The sequence below is a fragment of the Sus scrofa genome, chromosome 13, assembly GCF_000003025.6.
Source record: "Sus scrofa isolate TJ Tabasco breed Duroc chromosome 13, Sscrofa11.1, whole genome shotgun sequence".
NCBI classification, from domain to species: domain Eukaryota; kingdom Metazoa; phylum Chordata; class Mammalia; order Artiodactyla; family Suidae; genus Sus; species Sus scrofa.
This window is the reverse complement of record NC_010455.5, coordinates 69,454,170-69,471,083: the sequence shown is the minus strand read 5'-3', so window position 1 is coordinate 69,471,083 and position 16,914 is coordinate 69,454,170. Positions and strand designations below refer to the sequence as shown.

Below are 16,914 nucleotides of genomic sequence, written 5' to 3'. Positions count from 1 at the left end.
GGAACTTATTTGTCCACAATCTTTGCACTCACTTTTTTTTTCCTCATGATAAATTCCTACAAGAGGAACTGTTGAAATCAGAAAAGCAAGGGTGGATAGTAACTGCATTTGGTTCAGTTCCAAGCAGTGCAGACAGGGCCCCCGCAAGCCTGTCCAGGGCAGAGTCTGGAGGGCAGTGAACCCCCTTCCTCTAATGACCTTCCCTCTTACAGATTGGCCCGGATTCTCGTCCGCCTGCCGGCACTCAGGCTCATGAGCTCCAACATAACAGAAGAACTTTTTTTTACTGGTCTCATTGGCAATGTTTCAATAGACAGCATAATCCCCTACATCCTCAAGATGGAGACAGCAGAGTATAACGGCCAGATCACCGGGGCCAGCCTATAGTGCACGCCACACACCTGCCGAGCAGCACAGGATCCTCCCGGGACTGCTCAGATACAAAGAAAAGAAAGTAGTGGTATTTTGGTATGTGCAAATATCTCCAGTACGTTAGCCATTTCCTACCTGGTTTCTTCTTACTCGTTAATCCCAGATGATAATGACTAAGAGACTAGTAGGGTCCTTTCCTGCCATAAGAGATGTTTTAATGCCTTTTGATGAAGCAGCAGATTTTGGAGCAATCTTTTAACTCAATTTGTATTTAGAAATTCTCAAAGGGCAAAAAACAAAAGCAAAGTTTTATAATGTCAGAGACTAGTATTAAAGAAAACTAAAAGAACCTAAGAGAACAGTATGTGTGTATATATTAAAAATGTCCTTGGAATTAATAGTAACTAATTACCAGGGTAATAATATTAGCACTTTCTAAGCACTTCTGATCAATGTGTAATGTGAGCAACATCTTGCCTGTCTGCAGGGCAAACAGAAAACTGTATGTCTTTGCTGAAATGCTGATGATTTCTGTGAAAATGCAATAGGGCACAGGAGACAATCATTTCTGTTGGAGGAAGGACAGCATCCTTCCTGACTGTGCGCATGCACTGCTGCTCGAGCTTGCTTCCTAGGAGGGGAGGCGATGCCCTGGCCCGTGTGTGTGGGCGGTCGGGAGCACTAGTGGGCTCATGACTGGGCCCCCGGCTTCCTCAGCCAGAGTGGAGGCTGGTTGGGTTCCCTGGCTCTGTCCTGGCCTCTGGTGGCCACTGCACGTCCCTCCCCACCCAGGGCTCTCTGCTGGTGACTGGTTTTCGGAGTAGGAATAAACCAGTCAAACGTCAACTGCCAGTTCCTGTGGCGACGGGAGGAATCCCCTATCATCTCTGCCACTCAGGGCTGATGAGTGTTCTGGCCCATAAGGTAGGCATTCTGAGCCCTTGACAGGACTTTTCGACTACAGTGTGTGGCAGCTGGAAGAGGGTGAGGGCTCCCTTCTCAGCAGCTTCCATCCCAAATGCCCCCTTGATAAGGGAATTGGGAGGTGGGCTGTCCTGCGGGTCCCACAACCTGGTCAGGCAACAGGGCCAGTAGAGTGACATTTCTCAGCATCTGTTGGCAGGCTCTCAGTGGTCCTGGCACACTGTGCATGTGGGCTCCTCTGCATTGTGCCAGCTGACAAGCTCTGGCTCATTTCAGATGGATGCAGAAACAGGCTACCTACTCCTTAAAAACCCTTAATTCCAAAAGTTATCTTCTTTCTCCTTATAAGTTACAGCGACCATTGTTTATAAGGACAGAATGCAGTCGTTCAAAGTTCTAACTAGAGAAAAGTGCTTATCAGTTCCCATAGATGTGAACGAGCAGCAGACGCTTCTGTTTGGGAACGTGGCAGGGCTGGGTCAGGCACCTTGGTCTTCTGTGTAGCACAGATTAAGGCTAAATTTACATCTCCTAAATTTTTTGATCAGATGATATCCCCCAAAACCCCAGTGTACTCACTTCTCCATCTCCAGATCTCTGGTCTGTCTCCACCGTGTACAGCTGAAGAGAGCAGGATGGGTGCCTAGCACACTGTGTGTTGGTGCTGGACCACCACAGCATCAGGTAGAACAGGCCCCTTGATTCTCAAGTTGTCATTAGTGGGAATTAAGTGGGAACAGCATCTCCAACTGGAAATTCCCTTTGGATCTAAGTATATCATTTAGAGTTCATGCTGTGGGAGCAAACTGGGAAATAGTGGGAGGGCCCATTATAAAATGAAGGATAGGATTTAGTTTTGCCAGCTTAAATTTTGGCTTTCTAACTTCAAAGTGATTTAAATTTCAAAATTAAGACAAAAAACTGGCCAAGAGAATGGCTAAGATAGGTCTGTTTGATTTCTGCTTGTGAAGGATTTTTGCAGAGGGCATTTTGAAGCATGTGTATGCATCTTACATAGCAAGCTGCCTCCTTCTCTGTTCTCTTCTGCTGTGATGTAAGCGTGTCTGTTGTTCCTGCCGCAGCTCCCTGCACTGTCACATCTTTCAGGTCTGGGTGCTGGGTGGTAGTGAAAAGATGTGCATGGGACAGCTCCCTGGTTCCCAGGGCAGGCCTGGGAGGCTTTGACAGCAGGTTGCCTTGGGTACTGGGTGAGACCTGGACCAAGGTCCTGTGGAGATGTGTTGGGAGATGGAAGGCACGTGGATATACACCCGTGTCCCTCTCCACAGGACAGCCCTGCGGAAAAGCTGCTTCCAACCCCGCTCCAACTCCTAGTACCTTCGCTGCCAATGGCTGGTTCCAGCGGACCATTTGGGCTTTGAACACTCCTCACTAGTTTCCCAGATCCCCTGGCCTTACTCTGAAGTGGACTTTTCCTTAAAGATCAGCCCCATACCACCTGAAGTTTCGCCACCCCAACTATCTCAAGCCTTTGACAGCAGGTCCATTCATTCCCTCATCTGTCAGATTGGTTTAGAGAAGTCCAAAGTTAAGAATTATTTAAGATCAGAAGCAAATATTTGGGCTCTAAGGCTTGTTAGCAGTTTATGAAACTCTGACTTAGTGACATGAGACCAGACCTCTGCATGAGTAAAATAAGCCAGGAGTGGGATTCTCGGCCTTGAACCCATTCTGCTAGCCCAGTTGCTCCCCACTCAGTGAGGAGAGGTACGGGGGTGGAAGCAGATGTACTCTGTCGTTTTTTGATGAAACGGACTCTCTTCCAGCAGAATTTCAGGTAATGTTGGACAGTTAGGTGCTGACATTTATGGAGGTCCTTACACATAATCATAAAACAGGAATAGATGTAGAAAAAGACCAAGTTACTCAAGCAAATATTTTCCAGTTTATTCCTAGAAAGTATTTTTAAGGAAGTATGTTACCACCCTTCTGATCTGAGGTGGGGGTGGGGTGGAGGGAGGGGATTACATTATTTATTATCTAACCTCTGCCCTGAGGCTGTGGTTGGGATCCTTTTGTTGTTTGGGTTTTTATATTTAATTTCAGGTTTAGTCACTTGTAAGATGTTATGTAACTGCCCTCAAGAGGGATTGTTTTCTAGCCTGTCAGCATCAGTATTACATATGGACTCTGTCCCAAGGTGATGGCAGCGGACACGGCTACCAGTGGGCTCCCTGATGGCTCTGGAGGCAGCACCCTCGCAGGGCACAGGGTTGTCACTACACTCCGTATTTACTTGGCGCTTTGGCTTGTTTGGGGGGAGCCCGGCAGGGAGTGAAGAACTAGAAGGGCTCTCGCTATATTTAGTGCTTTTTAAACTCTGACCCTTTGGGGAGTCTCCCACAGCGCAGTCTTGCTCCCAGCTTCCCTCTGCCTGGCAGGCAGCCTGGGCTCGGGGTCCAGGTACCAGGGCCTGATCAGATTGGAGCCTGGAAGGGTGCTGCCCACTTGCCAGTGGAAGTGGCCTTAAGTGCAGTGGGGCTATTAGGTGACATTTCAGCTCCAGGTCACTGAAAAGAGGCATCTTCGGACTCACCTTTACTTACGAGGGTGGTGCTCTTCAGAGCTTGGAAAGGTCTGAGAAGGCAGGGCAGATGCCACGTCCTTCCTTGTTCCAATTCTATTCTCTGTAGATTGTGGCTCTTTGAAGTTGTCCTAACCTTGGTGTAAATTTGCAAAGCTAGCCCCTCATCACGATGGAGTGGGATGGGTCTTTTGTACACAGGACCCTGGGCCTGCTCATGTGTGCCTCCCACCAGCGTGTACTTACGTGTTTCCAGCCCTGGGGTCCTGTTGGCATTGTGCGTGTACAGATTTATATAGGCTTGTATGACTGACTGAATGTACATGTGTTTATACCTTCTGTATGTGTACAGTGTATATAGCATATGTGTACATAGGTGTATATTATGTATACAGACATGTAGCCACATATCCAGACTTTCCTTGCGCTTTACAGAGAATCTATGATAGAGTTGCTGCAGTAACTTGATGGAGGTGTTCCAGGGTCCCTCAGCAGGATGGATGTGCTGAGATTTCCTTAACTCCATTCTCCTTTGAGTGCACCTGGCTGAGAAAGGCCATCGGGTCAGAATTTCCACTCTGCACCAGGGAAGGTTCCAGACAGGCTCTAGCAGATGACATTGCTCTCAATTCTCGAGGTTCAGACAAGGGCCAGGAAGCCGGAGGACACCTTATTCTAATGTCCAAAACTAGGCAGGGATCTTTAACCTAGTTGATACACACCTATTCATGGAAGGAACATGGTAGTTAGTGCTGTCAGCTTTCCCAGATACTCCTGGCAGGGCACTCAGAGCAGCCAGTGTCACAGGGCCTGACTCCCAGTGTGGTGGAAATGGCCACGCTTGCTCAAGACTCAGTCAGCATATGGTGAGCACTGCCCTGTGACCACCTCTCTAACACAGCCGGAAAAAAAAAAAACAAGTATTCTTTAAAAATAAGCAAGGATGTTGATGGCTTTTATGGCATATAAATTACAATCAAAATTCTCTAGCTATAGCATGTGAATAAAAACTCACTGACCTTATTCCTTTCTCTAAATTATGATTTAAAATTTTTAAAATTTCAGATAAAAACTGCATTTGGGCAGATGTGTGCCCTTAAAACTACAGATGCCAAATTTTCCTTGTCCAGGTCTATTCTGATGAATTTTCCCCATTAATCGGGCTTTTAACTGAGACACGGCACTCGAGAGCCAGGGCCCTGCCCAGCAATAGTTGCTCACGGACCTGGTAAGCAGGGGCTTGACTGGTGGGAAGGAAGGTTGAAAGCTGGCCTGCTGAAAGAAATCACTGGATAGCTGCAAAAACCTCACATAATCCACAGGTTCCTTCTTTTTTTTTTTTTTTTTTAATAAGCTTATTGAAACGTTTGAACACACTTCATTGAGATCACAGTACTCAGTGCCTTTGTGAGACGGGCCATCCAGCCTTCAGCTCCCGTAGCTTTGCTGTGAAGAAAGCTCCTGCTACTTCACTGGCCTCATCCCACAGTGACTGTTCCACCTTTCCCTGTCCTTGCCTGTCGTGACAATCACCATTGAAGGTGGCTCTCCAGTTACAGTACAAGTGGAAGCTTGACAGTCTCTAAATGAAATATAATCTAAGAATAATTAAACTGTGAGTTTTAAAAAAAAGTATCTTGAAGGTGAGGAATGGATGAGATGTTTTTAATGCCCGGCTGTACTTTCAGTTAAGAAGCAAATAATTTTGAAATGCTGGGGGGAAAAAGGCTCAGCAATATTTATCAATTGACAGACTGTGATAAAGCTTAAAACTTGGTAACATTTGGAAATAGTAGACCTTACATTAAAAATAGCTTTTCTTTAGGAAAGTATCATCAGTTACCATTTTAACAACCAGAGCACTCACGGACTCAAATGCTGCTGCCACACACAACTCAAGTGCTGGAGTATTTTTCTACAGTCTCTCCGTTCTTTCAGTTACCTTGTAAACCAGTGTTCAACTAGTTTTATAACTGAAAGCTGCACATTTTTCATAGTACATAGTTTTTACCTGTAGCTTGGACCTCTCTGTTAAAATGTAGCTGCATTACCAGCCCTTTTAAATCTGTTAAAGGAAAACTCGAATGTTAGATTTTCTTGGGACCGTTTCTGTAACCGCTGCCCTTCACAATATAGAAAATACTGTTTATGCCATTACATTTTAATTCCAGGTTTAAAATCTGTTGAAAGCTGTAGCTTAAAATCAGCTTTGTTCATGTGATGGCATTTAAAAAATAGCATGTCCTTTTTAAAAACTGATTTTTATATCTAATCAATGTCTTCAGTCTTGAAGAAGAATTTGCATTGTTGTGTTTGTATATAGAGTATTGCAGTGCATGAATTCGCTTTATGCATTTTATTAAATGCTGTTTCAATGTGGCATTATTGTTGTGGCTTAATACTACTACCTAAATGAGGTTTATACTATTAAAGTGAATTAAAGACTAATGTGCATTCTGCTCATTTCTCCTCATTATAGTAACCTTGGTAATAACGCCTGATCCCAAAAGGTCCTGTCCTGCCTCAACCCCAAGTAGGTGTCGAGGAAATACTCTGGTTGTCAGAACCCTAAGGCTCTCACCCCACCTTGGCTTTGGCCCAGAGTGACTTAGACTTCCTAGTCCCTGGACTGTAAATACCTTTGGACCATCTCCTCTACGTCTTCCCCATGGGGCCACTCCTTCCTACCAGGTAGAAGCCATTTCTGGAACAGAGTACGGCTTGGGCCACTGGATACAGAGCACAGAAGTTAGAATTTGCTCATTATGGCATCTGACCTCTCATTTTACAGGTGATTATTCTGAGATCCAAAGTCAGATCCATGGCAGAACACACTGGTGCCAAGTAACTTTAATTGGCTCTACCAGGTAGAATTCAAAATGAAAATTGGTCACTTCAGTAGAATAAGACCAAAACCATCTATTAAATACTTCTTATGCAAATAAAATTAAGAAAGTATGTCTATTGTAAAAATCCTCATAGCATTCTTCTCTAATTTCTTCCCATTTCTATAAACTGTTTTTTGTTTTTGTCTTTTTAGGGCCACACCCCAGCACATGGAAGTTCCCAGGTGAGGGGTCGAATCAGAGCTGTAGCCACCGGCCCACCACAGCCACAGCAACAAAGGATCCGAGCCGCGTCTTGAGCTACGTACACCACAGCTTATGACAATGCAGGATCCTTAACCCACTGAGGCCAGGGACTGAACCCGCAATCCTCATGGATGCTAGTCAGGTTCGTTAACCACTGAGCCACAACGAGAACTCATTTCTATAAACTTTAAACCCATCTTTTTATAACTATTCAAGCAGAAAATAGATGACAAAGGTTTCAAGAGATAATCCCCCTAGTAGTGTTTTTCTTCATGCATGTTGTCTGCTGCCTGTGAACTAGTCCAAGCACCATTCCATCAGGCACTGGACGTTTATTCTCTAAAGGAGTCAAAAGCTCATTTGGCTCAGGGCAGTCCTCCTCGTTAGTGACACTAGAGGGCAGGACAGAACTATTTCCATGAGGCTTTCTGTCTCACTAGCTGTGGAGACAGACCAAAAGGGACACCTGAAAACCCTGTCAACCACCTGAAGGCCATGGCTACCACTGCCAGGAGGGGGGACCAAAGTGTTGAAATCCAATTAAACAGACCCAGTAAAGCTGTGGTCACTCAGGACACGTTCCCAGTACATGTGAGACCCACGTGCCCACCTCCTTCCCAACCCACACATTTAAATCATCACCCTAAACATAAGCCTGGAACAAAATCCCAGGGAACCACAACCGGGGCATCAAATGTAAAAGAAGCCAAGTTTCTCCCACTTTAACAGGAATATCTAAAACACCCCAGTCTCACATTTCCTGTGGCTAAAACCTGGTGGGGCAGGCCCTACCCTATCTCATAGCAAGCTTTCGGCCTTGGCCAGGGTTCCAGTCTGCAAACCTGCTCTTCTAAGCCCCACCGTCCGGCTGCATCCTCATCTGCCTGTCCGTGGCACAGTGCTCCAGCTGGTCCTCTTGACCAAATAAACCTATTCTTACGGTGACCCTAGAGGGCTCTGCCATCTCCTAAGAACTGAAACTGACACAACTAAACTAACAGCAGCATCAGTGACACCTCACACCCTCTCCCAAACCTCAATGAGGACTGCAGGAGCCAGAGGGTGAAGGAAGGCTGCCTCAACACCAGCCCTCAGGAGGCCAATCTGTGCCTCCAAAGGGGCACCCCTGCACGACCATGCCCAGAGGGTCAGCTGACTTCAGCTTAAAAAGCAGGCCCTGCGCAAAGGCTTGTCCTCGGATTTCCGGAGGGTGCGTCCCCACCACCAGCCAGAGCCTGTGCAGCAGCTCTCAGGTCTCCAGAGCGGGATCTGGAAGAAGAGTTGAAGCCAGAGACCAGAAAAGGCAGAGGAAGGTCAACAGGCTGTGGCCTTGCACCTTCGAGCCCCAAAGCACTGTCCCCACGCAGGCCTATTAGGGTGGATTCACATCACATTGCTGAGCAATCCCAAAGCATTTTATTGCTCTGAGGGCGCAGGGAAGATCACTGAGCAGCCTGGCTGCAGCCCGACTCCTCCCCTCCCCCCACGTGGTTTTTACACAGGTGTGTAAAGGGGACCTTTGGATCGCAAAAGTTTTCAGAGTCTCTCTGGGGACAGAACCAGGAGCCTTCCTGGCACCTCAGTCCTGGGCAGTGGCTTTCAAGGCGGCTTTGTACTTCCCTGTCATCTCCTTGGGCAGTGGCACCAGGCCTGGGCAGGGCACCTGCCCCTCCACCTCACACATGCACTCCCGCAGGCAGTACTTTCGGGGACCAAAGTGGGCCGGGTGAGAAAGCTGTTTTTTCTCCTGCTCCTCTTTCTCGAGGGTTTCCCTGCAAAGGACACAGACAACAAGGCGTGGGCAACACAAGTCCCCACTCCCCGTCAGGGAGCCCTCCTCCCTGGCCGGCACCCCCTGTCCCTCACAGCCACAAGCGCAAGCATTTTGGCCTCCCCTGGACCCAGGAGGAAAGGACCATCGTTGTCTTCACTTCCCAGCGGATGGAGCAGCAGCCCAGAGGCTCAGGGCCTCAGCTGGGTGAGCGGCTGGGTGTGCTTTCCCCTCCCGATGCACTGGTTCCTCCCTCCAAATCTCTGGGCTGATGTCAGCACCCTTCCGGGTCACCCCAACAACTCACTCATTCTTCCCCAAAATTTTTCTGATGTGCTCTACGATCTCCTTATTGCTCTTGCTCTCCACGTCCACGAGGACCTGCTCCCCAGAATCTGGAAACAGGAGGCAAAGGGGGGAAGAAGTTGAGGTCAGCAGGGTGCTCCTTGGCCTCAAACAATGGGGCTTTGGGATGTGCTTTTAGTAGAGAAACATTTTAACAGTAAAATAAGCAATTACATAACCCATAATGCTGCCCTGACTTTTCCCATATTTCTTTAGACACGAGCACACATGAGCTTGAGGTTTGTACAAGAGCATACTTTTTAAATTTTTTTTGCTTTTTAGGGCTGCAGGTACAGCATATGGAAGTTTCCAGGCTATGGCTCAAATCAGAGCTACAACTGTCAGCCTACACAACAGCTCACGGCAATGCCAGATCCTTAATCCACTGAGCAAAAACCAGGGATTGAACCTGCATCCTCATGGACAACAGTCAGGTTCATTACCGCTGAGCCACAATGAGAACTCGCAAGAGCATCCTATTTTAATGGAAAGCAACTCCTGCTCATAAATGGAAAGAATTAATATTGCTAAGATGGCAATCCTCCCCAATTAGTGTACATATTCAGTCAGTCCCCATTAAAATCCCAGCAGGTGTTCCTGTAGAAACTGACAAATTGAGCCTAAAATTCATGCAAAGGACCCAAAATAGTCAAAACAACTTTGACAAACATGCACTTTCCAATTTCAACATTACTACAGGCTACATAATCAAGTCAGTGTAGTATGAGAAGAACTGACCATAGAAATGGAAGCTAAGTCCATAAATAAACTCTTATTAAATTTACAGGTGAATTCCTGTTATGGTTCAGTGGGTTAAGAACCTGACAGTGTCTGTGAGGATGAGGGTTCAATCCCGTCCTCACTCAGTGGGTTAAAGATCTGGTGTTGCTATGGCTGTGGTATAGGCCCACAGCTGCAGCTCCAAATCCGACCCCCTAGACTAGGAACTCCCATTTGCCACAGGTACAGCAATAAAAAAGAAAAAAAAAAGTATGGGCAACTGATTTTCAGCAAAGATGGCAAGACAACTCAATGAAGAAGACAAGCATGCATCTTGATAAACAATTTATATCCTGACTACATAAAGAACTCCCAGAGTTCAATTTAAAAAAGACAAATAGGAGTTCCCATTGTGGCTCAAGGATCTGGCGTTGCCACAAGCTGTGGTGTAGGTCACAGATGTGGCTTGGATCTGCGTGGGTGGCGTAGGCCTGCAGCTGTAGCTGATTCGACCCCAGCCTAAGAATGTCCATATGCTGTGGGTGTGGCCCCCCAAAAAAAGAAACAATCCAAAGGAAAAAGTAAAGTATCTGAATAAATGTTTAATAGTTAATAATAAGCACATAAAAAGATAACTCAATATCATTAGCTATTAGGAAAATGCAAAATAAAACAAGATATTTGGGTGGCTAAAATGTTTTTTTTAAACAGACAATACCAAGTGCTGGTGAGGATGCAGAATAACTGGAACATTCCTAAATTACTGGTAAAAATGCAAAATATTACAGCCCTATGTTAGCCGATGAATTAAGACACACAAAAAAAGAAGTTAAAGATTAGAAAGGAAGAAATAGCACTGACTTGAAAGGGATCAGGATGGCTAAGGAGTAAGAAATGGTGCTCACCTTCCCCCACAAACACATTAAAAAAAAAAATCCACTTACATATAGAACAATTCACACAGAACATTTACTGAATGCTGGCAGAGCACTTTAACCTTCAAAAAGGGCAAGAAACCCTCAACATAACTGGGTAGAATACAAGGAAGAAAAAAAAGAAAAAAGGGCTATCAGGATGGGACCGGCACTCCTGACAGGGAGATGAGAAAGAGGAGGGGAATCCACACCCTGGGAAGCCACCTAACTGATGGGGAGATGAGCCGAGGCAGAGAGACCACAAAGCCTCGGAAAGAAAAGCACAGCAGCCAGACTGAGGAGGGCAAAGCACAGGGAGAGAACCACACAGACCATCAGTACCAGAGCCCATGGACAGCACAGCCAGACACGGGCAGGGGCTGGGCACTGATGAGACTCAGGCTCTGGAGGTCAGTTCCAGGGAAAGGACTAAGGCTGGCTGTGCAGAGAAAGCATGAGGGGCTAGGGAGCAGTTCCCACAGGCTGGAGGAGTAGTGGAACAGCCACAGCAATATCTTTCTCTACACAGGCATGGGCTCTCAGTTGGTGGGGCACCTCTTGTGCAGGCCACTGGCAGGGGCAAACCACCACAGCCATCTCAGACTCCAGAGGTAGGCGTGGCCTGCCACCACAAGGGGTCCGTGAACAGGCACCACCTGCAGCCCCAGATCAACACAGGGGACGCCACAGAAGAGGGCACCGCAACTGAGCGCCACCCATTGTTGCTCTCACTCCTCTGGGAATGCACATGTCCTGCTGTCGCCACTGCCAAAAGCTCTGGGTACCAGCTCCACCTGCCTGAGGGTCACTGCAACCAGCAGCAGCCTGCACCACCTCCCCACAGGTCCTCGCTAATGGCAAGGGCCCAGCACCAGGCACTGACTACAGGCCCTGCCCATTGCCTCCATCTCTCTGGCAGCACAGAGAAGCCACACACTAGCACACCCCCTATAAGGGGACAGCAGCCTGCACACACTGAGGAAAGAGACAGCATGCATCCAAACCAAAAGCAGCCCTCATGCCAAAGAAAGAAAAGTGAGCCCTCACAAACAACCTAAGGGTGCCCTTGCATATAAACAGCCCTCCAGGTCTATGGTAATTGTTTTCCCTAAACTCAGAGAATAAGAAAAATAGAAGCGGAGTTCCCGTCGTGGCGCAGTGGTTAACGAATCCGACTAGGAACCATGAGGTTGCGGGTTCGGTCCCTGCCCTTGCTCAGTGGGTGAACGATCCGGCGTTGCCGTGAGCTGTGGTGTAGGTTGCAGACGCGGCTCGGATCCCGCGTTGCTGTGGCTCTGGCGTAGGCCGGTGGCTACAGCTCCGATTCAACCCCTAGCCTGGGAACCTCCATATGCCGCGGGAGCGGCCCAAGAAATAGCAACAACAACAACAACAACAAAAAAAAACAAAAGACAAAAAAAAAAAAAAGAAAAAGAAAAATAGAAGCAAAATGAAGAAGTTCAGGAACTATTCCCAGTTAAAAGAAGAGAATTCCCCTGAAGGAGCAAACAATGAAACAGACTCCTGCAGTCTAATAGAGTTCAAAAAGGAGACAGTGAAAATTCTGAAGAAATTAAGAGCGTTCATAAAGTAATATGAACAGTAATGCAGATTACTTTAGAAAGGAACTAGAAAATACAAGGAGAAGCCAAGAAAAATCAGAAAATTAGTTTGCAGAGATGCAAGGTGAATTAAAGGCAATGAAGAGCAGAATGAATAATGCAGAGGAAGGGATAAGTGATGTGGAAGACTGAACAATGGAAATCACTCAATCAGAAGAGCAGACAGAACCAAATAAAAAAACATGAAAGTAGGAGTTCCCATTGTGGCACAACAGAAACAAATATGACTAGTATCCATGAGGACGGGGGTTCGATCCCTGGCCTAATTCAGTAGGTTGGGGATCCGACATTGCACTGACCTGTGGTGTAGGTTGCAGACATGGCTTGAATCCTGCATTGCTGTGGCTGTGGCGTAGGCCGGCAGCTGTAGTGATTCGACCTTTAGCCTGGGAACTTTCTATATGCTGCCAGTATGGCCTTATAAAGAACCGCTCCCCCCCCAAAAAAAGCATGAAAGCAATATAAGAGATGTATGGGATAATATAAAGTCGGACAATCTACACGTAACTGGGGCTCCAGAAGGAGAAGAAAAAGGGGATTGAAAATATATTTGAGAAAATTATGGCTGAAAACTTTCCAATTCTAAAGGAAAAAGATATCAAGAAAGATACAGAAAGCACAAAGGGCCCTAAACAAGTTGAACCCAAACAGACCCACACCAAGACATATAATAAAAATGGCAAAAGTTAAAGATACGGAGAGGATTATAAAGGCTGCAAGAGAAAAAGTTAATAAAGGGAACCCCATAAGGCCATCAGCTAATTTCTCTACAGAAACACTTCAAGGCCAGAATAGAGTGGCAAGATACATTCAAAGTTCTAAAAGGGAAAAATTTGCAGCCTAGAATACTCTACCCAGCAAGAATATCATTTAAAATAGAAGGAGACAAAGAATTTCTGCAACAAACAAAAACTAAAAGAATACAGCAGTACCAAACTGCTCTAGGATTTCCTTCATGGCTCAGTGGGTAATGAACCTGACCAGTATCCATGAGGACTTGGGTTCAATTCCTGGCCTCCCTCAGTGGTCAGGGATCTGACGCAGCCATGAGCTATAGCATAGGTCAGAGACTTGGCTCGGATCCAACACTGCGTGGCTGTGGTGTAGGCCAGCAGTTATAGCTCCAATTTGACCCCTAGCACGGGAACTTCCATGTGCAAGGGTGCGGCCTTAAAAAGCAAAAACAAAACAAAACAAAAACGTCTAAACCTGTTCTAAAATAAATACTCAAAGGTCTCCTCTAAATAGGAAAGGAGTAAGAAGATATAGGATGGAGAAAATCACAATTGGAAAGTAACCACTTAAATAAGCCAGTATACAGATCTAAAAGAAAAAAACTATTTGTAAAAGTGACGATAAACACAAGTAACAGCAAAAAGATAAATATGAAGATGTAAAAAAAAAAAAAAAAAAAAGACATTAAAATCATAAAACATGGGGAAGGAAGGAAGAAAAATCTAGACTTTTTTTTAGAATGTGTTTGAGCCTACATAATTATCAGGCTAAGGCAAGCAGACAGGGGAAGAGGTTTACATACTTGAGAAACAGGACAACCACAAATCAAAACCAAACAATACATTCACAAGAACTAAAAAGAGGAGTTCCTATTGTGGCTCAGTGGGCAACAGATCTGACTACTATCGATGAGGATGTGGGTTCAATTCCAGGCCTTACTCAGGGGGTTAAGGATCCAGCATTGCCCTTAGCTGGGGTGTAGGTCGCAGACACGGCTCAGACCTGGCATTGCTGTGGCATGGGCTGGCAGCTGCAGCACCTATTGAACCCCTAGTCTGGGAACTTCCATATGCCATGGGTGTGACCCTAAAAAATACAAAAAATAAATTAAAAAAAAATAAAAAGAAGAGGATCACGCATAAAATAAAAGGAAATCATCCAACCAAAAAAAAGAAATGAGAAACTCAACCGGAAAACAGTTTAAAATGGTAACAGATACATATTCATCAATAATTACCTTAAATGTCAATGGACTGAATGCCTTAATCAAAGAAAAAGAGTGGCAGATTAAAAAAAACCAAAAACCTACAATACGGTGCCTATAAGAGACTCACCCTAGGGCAAAGGACACATATAAATTGAAAGTGAGGGGATGGAAAAAGATATTTCATGCAAATGGAAAAGGCAGGAAAGTGAGAGCTGCAATACTCATATCAGACAAAATGGACTTTAAAACAAAGGCCACTGGAGTTCTTGTTGTGGCTCAGTGGTTAATTAATCCAACTAAGAACGATGAGATTGAAGGTTTGATCCCTGGGCTTGCTCAGTGGGTTGGGGATCCAGCGTTGCCGTGATGCGGGCTCAGATCCTGCACTGCTGTGTCTGTGGCTATGGCTGGCAGCTACAACTCCAATTAGACTCCTAGCCTGGGAACCTCCATATGCCATGGGTGTGGCCCTGGAAAAGACAAAAAAGACCAAAAAAAACCCAAAAAACAAAGGCCGTAAAGAAAGACAAAGAGGAGTTCCCATCATGGCTCAGTGGAAGCAAATCTGACTAGTAACCCTGAGGATGCAAGTTTGAACCCTGGCCTCACTCAGAGGGTTAAGGATCTGGCATTGCCATGAGCTGTGATGTAGGTCATAGACTCAGCTTGGATCTGGCTGTGACATAGGCCAACAGTTACAGCTCCAGTTGGACCCCTAGCCTGGGAACCTCCATATGCTGCAGGCATGGCCCTAAAAAGACAAAAAAGAAAAAAGAAAAAATGAATGAAAAATGAAAGGTAAAGAAGGACACTATTTAATGATAAAAGGATCCATTCAAGAAGAGGATATTACACTCATCAATACATATGCCCCTTGGAGTTCCCAATGTGGCTTAGTGGAAACAAATCTGACTGCTATCTATGAGGATGCAGGTTCCACCCCTGGCCTCTCTCAGTGGGTTAAGGATCTGGTGCTGCCGTGAGCTATGGCATAGGCCGGCAGCTGTAGCTCCAATTCAACCCCTAGCCTGGGAATCTCCATATGCCATGGGTGAGACCCACAAAACACACACAACACACACACACACACACACACACACACACGACACGCATATATGCCCCTAATACAGGAGTACCCAAATACATACAACAAATACTAACAGACAAAAGGTGAAATTGATGGGAATACAATAATAGCAGATTTTAACACCTGACTCATATCGATGGATAGATCCTCTAGATAGAAAATCAGTAAGGCAACACAGATCCTAAATGACACAATAGAACAGTTAGACTTAATTGATATTTTTAGGACATTTCATCCAAAAAACCCAGAATATACTTTTTTTTTTTTCAAGTGTATATAGAACATTTTCAAGGACTAACCATATTCTGGGGCACAAAACTAACCTCAACAAATTTAAGAATACAGAAATTATTTCAAGCATCTTCTCTGACCACAATGGCATAAAACTAGAAATCAACCATAGGAAAAGAGGTAAAAAAAAAAAAAACCTGACTGTATGGAGACTAAACAACACGCTACTAAAAAACCAATGGGGTAGCAGGAAAATCAAAAAGGAAATTAAAAATACCTCCAGACAAATGATAATGAAAACACAACCATTCAAAATCTATGGGATGCTGCAAAAGCAGTTCTTAGAGGGAAGTTCATAGTGATACAGGCATTCCTCAAAAAAGAAAAACTTCAAATCATCAATTTAACCTACCACCTAAAGAATTACAAAAAGAACAAACCAAACCTAAAGTCAGCAGAAGGAAGGAAATCATTAAGCTAAGAGAGGAAATCAATAAAAAGAGATTCAAAAAACAGTAGAAAAATAAATAAAACCAAGGGCTAGTTCCTTGAAAGGGTAAACAAAATTGACAAACCTCTAGCCAGACCCACCAAGAAAGAACCCAAATAAACAAAATAAGAATGAAAAAGGAGAAATCTCAACAGATAATGTGGAAATACATACACAAAAAAAAATCCAGAAAAGAATACCATGAACAATTATATGCTAACAAATTTGACAACCTAGAAGAAATGGACCTTTCTAGAGACTTACAGCCTACCAAAACTGAATCAAGAAGAAATTGATCATCTGAACAGACCCTTAAGTAGAAATGAAACTGAGTATGTAATAAAAATACTCATACAGGAGTTCCCATCTTGGCTGAGTGGTTAACGAATCCAACTAGGAACCATGAGGTTGCAGGTTCAATCCCTGGCCTTGCTCAGTGGGTTAAGGATCTGGCGTTGCTGTGAGCTGTGGTGTAGATCGAAGACACAGCTCGGATCCCGAGTTGCTGTGGCTGTGGCGTAGGCCGGCAGCTACAGCTCCGATTCGACCCCTAGTCTGGGAATCTCCATGTGCCTCATGTGCAGCCCTAGAAAAAGACAAAAAGAAAAAAAAAAACACTCATACAAACACAAGTCCAGGACCAGATGGCTTCACAGGCAAATTCTACCAAACACACAAAGAACTTATACCCATTCTTCTTAAACTTTTCCAAAAGACTGAAGAAAGAATACTCCCAAAGACATTCTAGGAAGCCACCATCACCTGAATACCAAAAACAGACAAAGATACTACCAAAAAAGAAAATCATAGGTCAATACCTTTGATAAGTATAGACGCAAAAATTCTTAACGAAATTTTA

At 45.1% G+C, this 16,914-nt stretch overlaps 2 protein-coding genes across 3 annotated transcripts in view; one reads left to right on the top strand and one right to left on the bottom strand.

The window, feature by feature from the left end:
• NR2C2 (nuclear receptor subfamily 2 group C member 2) overlaps nt 1-6,286 on the top strand; it is a 112,841-nt gene extending 106,555 nt beyond the window's left edge. For both annotated transcript variants that reach the window (XM_005669805.3, XM_003132387.6), the window contains one exon: nt 213-6,286. In XM_005669805.3, coding sequence (XP_005669862.1) covers nt 213-387 — 175 coding nt within the window. In that variant the 3' untranslated portion in view covers nt 388-6,286. The remainder of the gene's footprint in view (nt 1-212) is intronic.
• The window catches only part of MRPS25 (mitochondrial ribosomal protein S25), a 24,813-nt gene continuing 13,070 nt past the window's right edge, over nt 5,172-16,914 (bottom strand). The window contains exons 3-4 of the mRNA XM_003358532.5: nt 9,012-9,099; nt 5,172-8,705 (exon numbers count right to left, since the gene is read on the bottom strand). Coding sequence (XP_003358580.2) covers nt 8,513-8,705; nt 9,012-9,099 — 281 coding nt within the window. The 3' untranslated portion in view covers nt 5,172-8,512. The remainder of the gene's footprint in view (nt 8,706-9,011; nt 9,100-16,914) is intronic.